Source organism: Oncorhynchus nerka, linkage group LG3 (assembly GCF_034236695.1).
Source record: "Oncorhynchus nerka isolate Pitt River linkage group LG3, Oner_Uvic_2.0, whole genome shotgun sequence".
Taxonomy (NCBI): domain Eukaryota; kingdom Metazoa; phylum Chordata; class Actinopteri; order Salmoniformes; family Salmonidae; genus Oncorhynchus; species Oncorhynchus nerka.
Genome location: NC_088398.1, coordinates 73,880,599 through 73,894,614, shown reverse-complemented (window position 1 = coordinate 73,894,614; position 14,016 = coordinate 73,880,599). Strand labels below are relative to the sequence as shown.

General features: G+C 48.0%; 1 protein-coding gene across 1 annotated transcript in view; it reads left to right on the top strand.

Moving 5' to 3' along the window:
* Positions 1–12,944, top strand: part of LOC115121723 (amine oxidase [flavin-containing]) — a 95,862-nt gene extending 82,918 nt beyond the window's left edge. Inside the window, exons 12-15 of the mRNA XM_065015728.1 lie at positions 6,660–6,757; positions 9,384–9,495; positions 9,602–9,664; positions 9,821–12,944. Coding sequence (XP_064871800.1) covers positions 6,660–6,757; positions 9,384–9,495; positions 9,602–9,664; positions 9,821–9,976 — 429 coding nt within the window. The 3' untranslated portion in view covers positions 9,977–12,944. The remainder of the gene's footprint in view (positions 1–6,659; positions 6,758–9,383; positions 9,496–9,601; positions 9,665–9,820) is intronic.
* The last annotated feature ends 1,072 nt before the right edge of the window (positions 12,945–14,016 follow it).

Genomic DNA, 14,016 nt, shown 5'->3' with positions numbered 1-14,016 from the left:
GATTGCAGCACCTGCTGCTGCTGCTACTGCCAGCACCACTGCTGCTGCTGCTGCTGCTGTTACCATTACCTGCTGCAGCAGCACCTGCTGCTGCTGCCACTGCTACTGCTGCTGCTGCTACCACTACTACTACCACTGCTGCTGCTGCTGCTGCTGCTGTGTTGCTACTGCTGCTGCTGCTGCCACCAGCAGCTGCTGCTGCTGCTGCTGTTACTGCTGCTGCTGCTGCCACAGCAACAACACTGCTGCTGCTTCACCAGCAGCACTGCTGCTGCTGCTGGCGGCTGCTGCTTCTGCTGCTGCTTCGCTACGGCACTGCTGCTGCTGCTGTTACCTGCTGCCACTGCTGCTGCTGATGCCACGCCTTGCTGCCACTACCACGCTGCGCTGTTACAGCTGTTGCTACCTGCTGCTGCTGCTGGATTACTGCTGCTGCTGCTGGCTGTTGCTTAACGCTGCTGCTGCTTTGCTACTGCACTACCACTTGCTGCTGCTGCTGCTGCTGCCTAGCAGCAGCGGCACTGCTGCTGCTGCTGCTGCCGTTGCTGCTGCTGCTGCTGCTGCTGTTAGCAGCAGCAGCAACACCTGCTACTACAGCTGTTACTAATGCTACTGCTACTACTGCTGTTGTTTGCTGCTGCTGCTGCTGCTGTAACAGCAGCCTTTTCTACTGCTGCTACTTGGCTGCCACTACTACTGCTTACTGCTACTGCTACTAATATTGCCTGCTTTGCTACCCTTGTTGCTGTTACTACTACTACTGCTGCTGCTGCTGCTACTACTTTGCTACTGCTGTTGCTACTGCTACTTTCACTACTGCTGCTGCTGCCACAGCAGCTGCTGCTGCTGCTGCTACTAACGTTTGCTGTTGCTGCTACTTCATCAGTTGCTGCTACTGCTCTCTTGCTGTTAATACTGCTGCTCCTACTGCTACTGCTGCAACAGCAACACTACTGCTACTACTGCTGTTACTACTACTACTGCTAGCAGCAGCAGCACTACTGCTCTTGCTGTTGCTGCTGCTTCTCACTGCTGCTGCCACTGCTGTTGCTGCTGCTGTTACTTTGCTACTGCTACTGCTGCAGCAGCTACTACTGCTACTACTGCTACTGCTGCTGTTACTACTTCACTGCTGTTGCTACTTTGCTACTGCTGCTGCTGCTGCTGCTACTACTTCACTGTTACTGCTGCTACTACCACAACGCTGCTGCTGCTGCTAGCTACCACCGCTGCTGCTGCTGCTGCCACCACCTGCGCTGCTGCTGCTACAGCAGCAGCTTGCTATTGCTACTGCTGCTGCTGCAACGTTACTGTTGCTGCTGCTGCTGCTGGCAACGGTTGCTGCTGCTGCTGCTGCAATGTTGCTGCTGCTGCTGCTGCTGCTGCTGCTGCTGCTGCTGCTGTTTGCTGCAACAACGGCAACGCTGCTGCTGCTGCCCAGCGATTTGCTGCTGCTGCTGCTGCTGCTGCTGCCTTTGCAGCGGCAACGCTGCTGCGCAGCGTTTGCTGCTGCTGCTGCTGGCAGGCATGCAACCGCTGCCTTGCTGCACTGCTGTATTGCGCAACATTTGCTGCTGCTGCTCCTGCTGCTGCTGCTGGCAACTGCTGCTGCAACGATTTGCTGCTGCTGCTGCTGCAACGAGCTGCTGCTGCTGCTGCTGCTGCAACAGCGCTGCTGCTGCTGCTGCTGCTGCAGCGATTTGCTGCTGCTGCTGCTGCTGCTGCCAGCAGCAGCGCTTGCTGCTGCTGCTGCTGCCAGCTGCTGCTGCTGCTAACGTTGCTGCTGCTGCTGCTGCTGCTGCTGCTGCTGCCTTTCTACTGCTGCTGGCTGCTGCTGCTGCGCTGCTGCTGCTGCTGCTGCTGTTACTGCTGTTACTGCTGCGCTGTTGCTGCTACTACTTAACTGCTGCTACTGCTACTGCTGCTGTTACTACTGCTACTGCTGCTGTAGCAGCAGCTGCTGCACAACTACTACTACTGCTGTTACTACTACTACTACTACTACTACTGCTCAGCAGCCTTTTCTACTGCGACCTGCTTCCGCTGCTGCTACTACTGCTATTACAACTGTTACTACTGCTACTACTACTGCTGATGCTACTACTACTACTACTGCTGTTGCTGCTGCTGCTGCTGCCGCTGTTGCTGCTGCTACTGCTGCTGCTGCTTCTAGCTACTACCAGCGACTACTGCTGCTACTGCTGGCTACTAACGTTTACTGCTGCTGCTACTGCTACTGCACCTTGCTGTTACTACCACTACTGCGTGCTGCTGCTCCTGCTGCTACTGCTGCAACTACTGCTGCTGCTGCTGCTGCTACTACTACTGCTGCTGCTGCTGGCAACAACCACTCTGCTATGTGCGGTTGCTACTACTGCTACTACTACTACTACTACTACTATTGCTGCTGTTGCTGCTGCTACTACTACTACTGCTGCTGCTAGCAACTACTACTACTACTGCTGTGCTGCTGCTACTACTACTACTACTGCTGTTACTACTACTACTGTTTGCTGCTGCTACTATACCACTGTGATTATCTGCTACTGCACCAGCAGCTACTCTTGCTGTTACTACTACTGCTCTACTACTGCTGGCTTATGCTGCTGCTACTACTTTACTGCTGCTGCTGCTGGCTGCTACTGCTGCTGCTGCTGCTACTTGCTACTGCTGCTGCTGCTACGGCAACCAGCAGCTGCTGCTGCTCTTTACTACTACTGCTGCTCCTGCTGCTACTTGCGGCAACAGTTGCTGCTGGCTGCTTGCTGACAACTGGCGGCGGCTTAGCAGCAACAGCTGCTTAATGTTGCTGCTGCTGCTGCTGGCAGCAGCGGCAGCGGCGTAGCAACTGCTGCTGCTGCTGCTGCAGCGGTGTAGCTGCTGCTGGCAACAGCGGCTGCTGCTGCGGCGCGCAGCAACAGCTGCAGCGGCTGTTGGCAATCAACAGCAACGACTGCTGCTGTTGCTGCTGCAGCAGCAGCAGCAACAGCAACGCTAGCAGCGGCTGGCAACAACAGCGGCTGCGGTGCAGCAGCCAGCAGCTGCAGCTGCTGCTGCTGTTGGCAACGTTTGCAGCAGCGCTGCTGCTGCTGCAACAGCGGCAGCTGCTGCTGCTGCCAACGGCGCTGTCTAACAGCAGCAGCAGCAGCTGTAGCGGCGGCGGCGGCAACATGCTGCTGCTGGCAACTTGCTTTGCTGCTGCAATAGCTGTAACGGCAGCGGCAGTAACTGCGGTACGCGCAACCTTAGCTGCAGCAGCGGCATGTTGGCTGCTGCTACTGCTGCTGATGCTTACTGCTATACGCTAACTGCTGCTGTTGCTACTGCTGCTGCTGCGTTGTTTGCTGCTGCTGCTGCTGCTGCTGCTGCTGCTGCTGCAACAGCACTACTGCTACTGCTGCTGCTACTACTGCTGCTGCTGCTGCTGCTGCTGCTGCTGCTACTACTGCTAGCTGCTGCTGCTGCTACTACTACTACTGCTGCTGCTGCTGCTGGCAACGTTTGCTGCTGCTGCTGCTGCTGCTGGCTGCTGCTGCGGCGCGCTACTCAACGCTTGCACTGCTGCTGCTGCTGCTGCTGCTGCTGCTGCTGCTGCTGTTACTGCGGCTGCTGCTGAACTGCTGCTGCTGCTAACTTGCTGCTGCTGCTGCTGATTGCTGCTGCTGCTGCTGCTGCTGCTACTTTGCTGCTGTTGCTGCTGCTGCTAGCTGCTGCTGCTGCTGTGCTACTGCTTGCTGCTGCTGCTGGCAGCTGCTTAACTGCTGCTGCTGCTGCTTAACGGTTGCTGCTGCTGCTCCTGCTGCTGCTGCAACTGCAGCAGCAACAACGATTTGCTGCTGCTGCTGCTGCTGCAACGTTTGCTGCTGCTGCTGCTGCTGCTGCTGCAGCAGGCAGCGGCAGCTGCTGCTGCTGCTGCTGCTGCTGCTGCCAACGGCTGCTGCTGCTGCTGCTTGCTGCTGCTGCTGCTGCTGCTGCTGCTGCTGCAGCGTTGCTGCTGCTGCTGCTGCTGCTGCTGCAGCAGCTGCTGCTGCTGCTGCTGCTGCTGGCAGCGGCGGCAGCATGCTGCTGCTACTGCTGGCAGCAGCAGCAGCAGCGCTGCTGCTGCTGCTGCTGTTGTTGCTGCTGCTGCTGCTGCTGCAGCAACGGCTGCTGCGTACTGCTTCCAACAACGTTTGCTGCTGCTGCTGCTGCTTGGCAGCTGCTGCTGCAGCAGCTGCTGCTAACTGCTGTTGCTGCTGCTGCTACTACAGCTACTACTACTATACTGCTGCTGCTGCTGCTGCTATAACGCTGCTGCTGCTACTGCTATTTGCTGCTGCTGCTGCTGCAACAGCGGCTACTGCTGCTGGCATAACGGTGCTGCTGCTGCTGCTGCCAGCAGCAGCGGCTGCTGCTGTGACGTTGCTGCTGCTGCTGCTGCTGGCAACAGCAGCGGCCAGCAACTGCTGCTACTACTGTTTGCTGCTGCTGCTGCTGCTGCTGCTGGCAGCGGCTGCTGCTGCTGCTACTACGGCTGTTTGCTGCTGCTGCTGCTGCTGCTGCTGCTGCTGCTGCTGCTGCTGGCTGCTAGCTACTGTTGTTACTACTACTACTACAACCCGGCGGCAACTAGCAACTGCTACTATTGCTAGGCTTCTGCTACTGCTACTGCCTTTTCTACTGCTTAACAACGGCAACTGCTACTAACGTTTGCTACAGCAACGATTTGCTGCTGCCGAGCTGTAACACTGCTGCTGCTGCTATGGCAACGTTGCTGTTACTACTGCTTTGCTGCTACTGCTGCTGCTGCAGCAGCTGCGCTGCTACTGTAGCTTCTGCTACTACTGCTGCTGCTGCTGCTGCTGCTGTTGCTGCTGTTGCTGCTGGTGCTGCTACTGCTGCTGCTGCTGCTGCTGGCAACAGCAGCACTGCTGCTACTGCTGCTGCTGCTGCTGCTGCGCAGCTGTTGGCTGCGTTGCTGCTGCTGCTGCTGCTATACTGCTACTGCTGCTGCTGCTGCCAACGCAACTGCTGCTGCTGCTGCTGGCTAACTGCTAACGCTGCTGCTGCTGCTGTAACCGCGCTGCTGCTGCTGGTTCTGCTGCTGCAACAACTGCAACTGCAGCAACGCTGTTGCTGCTGCTACTGCTGCTGGTTCTGCTGCTGCTGCTGCTGCTGCTAGCAGCAACGCAGCGCTGCTGCTGCTGCCAACGATTTGCGCTGCTACTGCTACTGCTGCTGCTGCCCAGCGCAGCAACTGCTGCTGCTGTTACAGCGACGGCGGCTGCTGCTGCTGCTGCAACTGCTGCTGCTGCTGCTGCCGGCAGCGGCTGCTGCTGCTGTAGCGGCAGCAGCTGATTGCTGCCAACGTTGCTGCTGCTGCTGCTGCTGCTGCAGCGGCAGCCTTGCTGCTGCTGCTGCTGTTGCTGCTGCTGCTGCTGCTGCTGCTGCTGCTGCTGCTGCAGCAGCCTTGCTGCGCTGCTGCTGCTGCCAGCTGCTGCTGCTGCTGCTGCCTGCCCAGCAGCAGCAACTGTTGCTGCTGCTGCTGCTGCGTTGCTGCTGAAACTGCTGCCAACCGTTGCTGCTGCTGCTGCTGCTGCTGCTGCTGCTGCTGCTGCTGCAGCAGCAGCGCTGCTGCTGCGGCAGCGGCTCGGCAGCCACTGCTGCTGCTGCTAGTTGCTGCTGCTGCTGCTGCTGCTGCAACAGCAGCAGCAGCTGCTGCTGCTGCTGCGTGCTGCTGCTGCTACTGCTGCTGCTGCTGCTGCTGCCGCGCGGCAGCAACTGCAACTGCTTTGCTGCTTTCTGCTAACAACTGCAACTTGTTGCTGCTGCTGCTGCGCTGCTGCTGCAGCGGCGACAGCGTTGCCACAGCTGCTGCCAGCAGCTAGCTGCTGCTGTTGCTGCTACAGCAACGTTGCTGCTGCTGCTGCTGCTGGCAACGCAACAACTTGTGCCTGCTGCTGCTGCTGCTGCTGCTGCTGCTGCTTTGCCCAATATCAATTTGCTGCTGTTACTGCTGCTGTTACTACTGCTGCTGCTACCAGCTGCTACTGCTGCTGCTACTGCTGCTGCTACTGCTGCTGCTGCTGCTGCTGCTGCTACTACTACCAGCAGCAGCAGCAACTTCTGCTGCTACTACTGCTATTAGTACTACTATTACTACTAGTACTGCTACGCTCTTAGAAAAAAAGGTGCTATATAGAACCTAAAAGGGTTCTTTGGCTGTCCCCATAGGATAACCCTTTATGGTTTTACATAGAACTCGAAAGGGTTCTACATGGATCCAAAAAGGGTTCTCCTATGGAAATACCCAAAGAACTCGTTTGGAACCCCTTTCTGACAGTGTAATACCACCACTACTGCTTGGAACTGGAAAGCTTAATTGAAACACCCCTGTTCTGCTAAAAAGCCAAAGGATGGGACTGGAGAAATATAACCACTCTCAAAGGACTGACCATCCATTATACAGTTTCAACCACGTTTTGTGGCTATACAGTGTTTGCTTACATTTACATTGTCTACAAACATTCGAGTAAAACAACCCCCAACCAATACGAGTACCAACCCCCAGCCCGATACGAGTACCAACCCCCAGCCCGATACGAGTACCAACCCCCAGCCCGATACGAGTACCAACCCCCAGCCCGATACGAGTACTAACCCCCAGCCCTCTGTCCCAGCCTGTGCACTATGAGGAGAAGAACTGGTGTGAGGAGGAGTATTCTGGAGGCTGCTACACTGCTTACTTCCCCCCTGGTATACTCACCCAGTATGGCAAGTAAGTAACAGACACACCCAGGCACACACACACACACAGTGATTTATATGTTGATGATGTAAAGAATATTTGCTGGTCTGTGGTGTGTAATGAGGAGCAACCAGATGCTGCACTTGACGCATTTATGTAACTACTTATTCCAGTTGCTAATTTATTTTATTTTATTTAACCTTTATTTACTTTTTATTTCACTAATAAGCACGCACCCATTAAGAAAATTACTGTATAAACTGTTAAATCCCCTTGGATTGATGAGGAATTTAAAAATTGTATGGTTGAGGCCAAAGGTAGGGCAATTTAGTTTTTTAATTTTACTAGCCAAGTCAGTTAAGAACAAATTCTTATTTTCAATTAAGTCCAAGGAACAGTGGGTTAACTGCCTTGTTCAGGGCAGAATGACAGATTTTTTTTTATTTTGTCAACTTGGGATTTGAACTTGCAACCTTTCATTTAGCAGTCCAACACTTTAACCACTAGGCTACCTGCCACACCAAGTCTTGCAGCCCAACTGAATGGCGAATGTACGGCAAATTAAGAAATCATGTGACTAAACTAAATAAAAATAAACTACACTATGTAACAAAGATAAATTATATAAAGAGTGATAGTAAAAAGCTTTGGGGCACCTTAAATGACATTTTGGGGAAAAAAGCCAACTTGGCTCCTTCAGAATCAGATGGCTTATTCATCAAAAGTCCACTGTTATTGCAAAGTACTTTAATTACTTTTTCATTGGCAAGATAAGCAAACTTAGGGATGTCATGCCAGCAACAAACGCTGACACTACACATCCAAGTGTATTGGATCAAATTATGAAAGACAAGAATTGTACTTTTGAATTACGTAAAGTCAGTGTGGAAGAGGTGAAAAAATGATTGTCTATCAACAATGAAAAGCCACCAGGGTCTGACAATATAGATGGAAAATTACTGAGGATAATAGCAGACGATATTGCCACTCCTATTTGCCACATCTTCAATTTAGGCCTACCAGAGAGCATGTGCCCTCAGGCCTGGAGGGAAGCTAAAGTCATTCCCCAAGGGCCCCTGGAGCGGCACGGTAGCCTAGTGGTTAGAGTGTTGGACTAGTAACCACAAGGTTGCAAGTTCAAAACCCCGAACTGACAAGGTCAATCTGTCATTCTACCCCTGAACAGGCAGTTAACCCACTGTTCCTAGGCCGTCATTGAAAATAAGAATTTTTTCTTAACTAAAAAATATAAAAAATAGTAAAGCCCCCTGACTCAAATAGCCGATCTGTCAGCCTGTTACCAAGCCTTAGTAAACTTCTGGAAAAAAATGTTTGACCTGGTACAATGCTATTTTACAGTAAACAAATTGACAGCAGAATTTCAGCATGCTTATAGGGAAGGACACTCAACAAGCAAAGCATTTACTGACTGATGATTGGCTGAGAGAAATGTATGATAAAATGATTGTGGGGGCTGTCTTGTTAGACTTCAGTGCAGCTTTTGACATTATTGATCATAGTCTACTGCTGTAAAAATGTATGTGTCATGGCTTTACACCCCCTGCTATAGTGTGGTTAAAGAGTTACTTGTCAAATAGAACACAGAGAGTGTTCTTTAATGGAAGCCTATCAAATATAATCCAGTTAAAATCAGGGTAGCTGTTTAGGCCCCTTGCTTTAAAAACAAATTCTAACGACATGCCACTGACTTTGAGTAAAGCCAGAGTTTCTATGTATGGGGATGACTCAACACTGTACACATCCGATACCACAGTGACTGAAATGACTGCAATACTCAACAAAGAGCTGCAGTTAGTTTCAGAGTGGGTGGCAAGGAATAAGTTAGTCCTAAATATATCTAAAACTAAAAGTATTGTATTTGGAACAAAACACACACTAAACCCTAAACCTCAACTAAATCTTGTAATAAATCATGTGGAAATTGAGCAAGTTGAGATGACTAAACTGCTTGGAGTAACACTAGATTGTAAACTGTCATGGTCAAAACATATTGATGCAGTAGTAGCTAAGATGGGGAGAAGTCTGTCTATAATAAAGCGATGCTCTGTCTTCTTAACAACACTATCAACAAGGCAGGGCCTACAGTCCTTAGTATTGTCTCACCTTGACTACTGTTCAGTCGTGTGGTCAGCTGCCAAAAAAAATTACTTAGGAAAATTGCAATTGGCTCAGAACAGGGAAGCACGGCTGGCCCTTGGATGTACACAGAGAGCTAATATTAATAATATGCATGTCAATCTCTCCTGGCTGAAAGTGGAGGAGAGATTGACTTCATCACTACTTTTATTTATGTTGAATGCACAGAGCTGTCTGTCTAAACTACTGGCACACAGCTCAGACACCCATGCATACCCCACAAGACATGCCACAAGAGGTCCCCAAGTCACAGTCCCCAAGTCCAGAACAGACTATGGGAGGCACACAGTACTACATAGAGCCATGACTACATGGAACTCTATTCCACATCAAGTAACTGACTCAAGCAGTAAAATTTTGATTTAAAAAAACAGATTAAAAAACATCTTATGGAACAAGCAGCTAATGGGGATTCATAATAAATACAAATACACACTGTGTGACCTTATCTAACCTTTATATCTCTCCTTCTCCCTCCTCTCCTTCCCCCTCTGTGTAGGGTTCTCAGGGAGCCAGTAGGCAGACTGTACTTTGCAGGAACAGAGACAGCTACTGAGTGGAGTGGCTACATGGAGGGGGCTGTTCAGGCAGGGGAGAGGGCTGCCAGAGAGGTGAGAGCCTTCATCATCATCATAATAATACATGCATTTATTTCATATACCCCCCTCCCTCTTGTGTATTGTTTTAGTATTATACATTAATTCATTGTTGTTCCAGGTCATGTATGAAATGGGCAGGATTCCACAGAGTCAGATCTGGCAAACAGAGCCTGAGTCAGTGGTAAGGATTCAATGCGACCCAAAACAATGGATACTTAAGTCACATACCAAACTCATTTGGGTTCAAATGTAAAGTATCTAAAGGACATTATAGAAAGTAGACCTAACTTAGTTTCCCCCCTAACTCTCTCCCCCATCTCCTCTCTCGCTCTAACAGGAAGTCCCAGCACTCCCGTTTGTCACCACCTTCTGGGAGCGAAACCTTCCATCTGTGGGCGGGTTCATCAACTTCCTGGGCGTAGCCTCCGTCCTGTCTGTTGCCACTGCAGCAGGCATGTTGGCCTATCAGAAGGGGCTTCTCACCCGGAGCTAAACCTAAACCCCTCCCACCACCTCCTCTCCTGCATCTCCAGAGGGCAATTCTCTGATGGCACACTATTCCCTTTACAATGCACTTCTTTTGACCACAGCTAGAGTAGTGCTCCACTTTTGACCACATAGAGTTCTGGTCTAAAGTAATGCACTTTATAGGAAACAGGTTGCCATGTTGCCACTCTGTGTCATAGGCCTTGGTAAAGACTGTTCAGCTCTGTCATTCACTACTGTACCGTCCATTGTTCTAAAAACCTCCATCCTCCACAGTGTCCCAACACAGGATCTATCAAGACCAGCTCACAATAATATTGTCTGTTCTGCTAAGATTGCTCTTTGATACCTGAGATGGGAGATGAGAGAGAATCCCTAGCTAAAAATAAGTCTGTGATTCAGACTCTCATACCAATGAAGGATGGCAACTAAATCAGAGTTATTGAAACAGTAGCTTTCCCAATGAAGTTATCATTCACAAATCTGCATTGACTGTTTGAGAATGTGTGTTAATTACCTCTGCTGATTTTAGGTGCTGACTAATCTGATCTATAATGTCATAGAACCTGTAAAACCAGCTCTAAGATGAAGTCTAGTAACAGTTTAGCAACGGCATAATATTGTCAGAATATCTGTGTTATTAATGCATCCAGAATCCTACATCCAGAGGTGTTTCCGTTACGTTGCTCTCAACAGACATAGTATTCCTTGTAAAGAGAATGGAAACCTTTTTTTAATGTATTTTCAGGATTAGATGATTTAATTCATTGTTGTTGTAATTTAATCTCCTATGAGTATATTTGAAATATTATGCATTTGATTTTTTTTCCAATGAGGCTCGATCCTCGATGATAGTCATGAATTGTATTCTGAAGATGTCCATCATTTTATTGTCTGGGACCATTTTGAAGATTACCGAACAACAACTAAAATACTAAGAATATTACTACAGTAATACAAGAATATTATATTCTCTCATCTATGATTTCAGTAGGTCTCCATCCATTATTTCACACAACCTGTGTGCACATGGGTGTGATTATGGAAATACTTTATTTGTAACCTTTCTATTTAAATGCTCTCATTTATACATATTGATTGATCATAGAAATATTTAAGGCAGTATTTATTTAGCCGCCTACCCGTTAACCAGCTAAATAAACACGGCCTATATTTCAACTTATCGTCTTGATTCTCCCATGTATTTCTGCTGAAGCCAGAGCATACCCTATGGAAGAGGCACATCATTTACCAGAAAGTAGCCTTGTAGTTTTAGACTTTTTGTAGACTTTTTGAATGGTCTTCAATGGGCAAAAATGTAAGGCAATGGTCTTCAAGCTAAATACTTCATAAATTTTGGAAGTAAATTCATCCACAAATACAAATATAATTTTATACACATCTTAAATGATCGCTTACATTTTTTAATGATGTGATCATCAAGCCCATTGAAAAGATTAGGGGACATCACCTCGAAGTAAAGCAGGAGGTGTGGATACTTTCAGAGGGTATTGAGCTTGCTTCTAACTACAGCTAATTTGCCCATGATACTGAATAAGTCCAGTTTCACAGTATTTTCAGCAGATATTCCTCTCTTCGCCTAACAAATATGTATGAAACAGATTTCTATCCAATAATAAAGATCCCTCTAAAAAAATAAATAAATAACAACAGTGGAAGAAAATAAAATGTGAGTGAAATAACATCAATATCTAGATCTATAGATGAACAGAATTACTGCTCTGAGTAGATAAGAGAATCAACCTGTAAGAGCATCCGTTCTGAAGCATACTGTACGGTCGGTCTTACAGTGAGTGGTGGAACATTGTGATGTTGTCCCTAAAGACGTGTGCGTACGCCGTGAGTGTAGTCCATCTTGCCTTAATATAAGTTGTGGTGTTTTAACATTTTTCAAGTGCCTGTGTGACTCACACTCATTTCCCATCCCCCCTTCCGCTGTACCCCCCTGTGTGGTTCATTTGGCGTTAACTAGAGCTCATTGGCCACTTTTGGATTGAGTGCTCATTCTGATATGTCTTAATTTCTTGTTCTTGATTTTTTTTAAACATTTGTGTATTGTTACTGTTTTGCTAGATATTGTGGCACTGTTGGAGCTAGAAACATAAGCTTCATGCTGCACCTGCGATAACATCTGCAAACATGTGTACGTGACCAATAAAATGTCATTTGATTTTGACACCTTCTTAGGCCATTGACTGAGCTCTGTTTCCGGCAGGCGAGCGTCTGAGGCTGAACAAACAATCACGCTAACATCCATGATGCTACAGTTAGCTTTCTGGCACCAGTTGTGTATGTGTGAATCTTAAAATGGCCGACTGTGAACTGTGTAAATCCGCCCATACATCTCTAGCTAAACTATCTATCTATATGTTCTGAAATGTTGTTATTGCTGTACTCCTCAGATATGCTATCTATCCCTTAGCTTAGCTTACATCCTACCGTGACACTAAACCTGAACCCCTACCCCCAGGCTCCAAGCATTTCTCTCTTTTTTGCATTTGATTCACCTCAAAGTAACTTTTGCTCAGAGGCCTGGTTGTAACCAGAATCAGATGAGTAGGGATTGGACCATGATGTCAAGAAAGATCTCAACATTCTCAAAGAAGTATAGTCGAAGAACAGTCTGTTTGTTCTGATGGAAAACTAGTGAACGGAACTACAGGAACCAACTGGAAACAGCTGCTCCCTGGTGTCCTGGATGACATCACCAGTGTCCTGGTTCCCTGTGTGACATCATCAGTGTCCTGGTTCCCTGTGTGACATCATCAGTGTCTAATCCCTCTGTGAGACTGCTTCTAGGCCTGACACTGTCTGTTCTATTCCGTCCCTCTCTCAATGGCTGGCTGTGTGTGAAATGTCATACCTTCTAATCGGCTAATTGCATTCTTTGATGTCTTTATATGATTCCTCTCCTTCCTCAAAGATGGTGATAAAAACATTGAATTTACCTCCTACTGGTCTCTCTCTGGGTCATTTGTCTAGTGTGTGTGTGTGGATGTGTTTAACTATACTTGTGGGGACCAGAAGTCCCCACAAGAATAGTACACGAACAAACACTTGACCAACTGGGGACATTTTTGTTAGGTCAAATGCTATTTCTAGGATTAAGTTTAGAATTAGTGTCAGGGTTAGAATTAGGTTTAGGAAGATAGTTGATGTGGTTGTTTATTCTGCCACATGGTGAGATATGGCCTAATAGGAAGATAGTTGATGTGGTTGTTTATTCTGCCACATGGTGAGATATGGTCTAATAAGAAGATAGTTGATGTGGTTGTTTATACTTCCACATGGTGAGATATGGCCTAATAGGAAGATAGTTGATGTGGTTGTTTATCCTGCCACATGGTGAGATATGGCCTAATAGGAAGATAGTTGATGTGGTTGTTTATTCTGCCACATGGTGAGATATGGTCTAATAAGAAGATAGTTGATGTGGTTGTTTATACTTCCACATGGTGAGATATGGCCTAATAGGAAGATAGTTGATGTGGTTGTTTATACATCCACATGGTGAGATATGGTCTAATAAGAAGATAGTTGATGTGGTTGTTTATTCTGCCACATGGTGAGATATGGCCTAATAGGAAGATAGTTGATGTGGTTGTTTATACATCCACATGGTGAGATATGGCCTAATAAGAAGATAGTTGATGTGGTTGTTTATTCTGCCACATGGTGAGATATGGTCTAATAGGAAGATAGTTGATGTGGTTGTTTATACTTCCACATGGTGAGATATGGCCTAATAAGAAGATAGTTGATGTGGTTGTTTATACTTCCACATGGTGAGATATGGCCTAATAAGAAGATAGTTGATGTGGTTGTTTATTCTGCCACATGGTGAGATATGGCCTAATAGGAAGATAGTTGATGTGGTTGTTTATACATCCACATGGTGAGATATGGCCTAATAAGAAGATAGTTGATGTGGTTGTTTATTCTGCCACATGGTGAGATATGGCCTAATAAGAAGATAGTTGATGTGGTTGTTTATTCTGCCACATGGTGAGATATGGCCTAATAAGA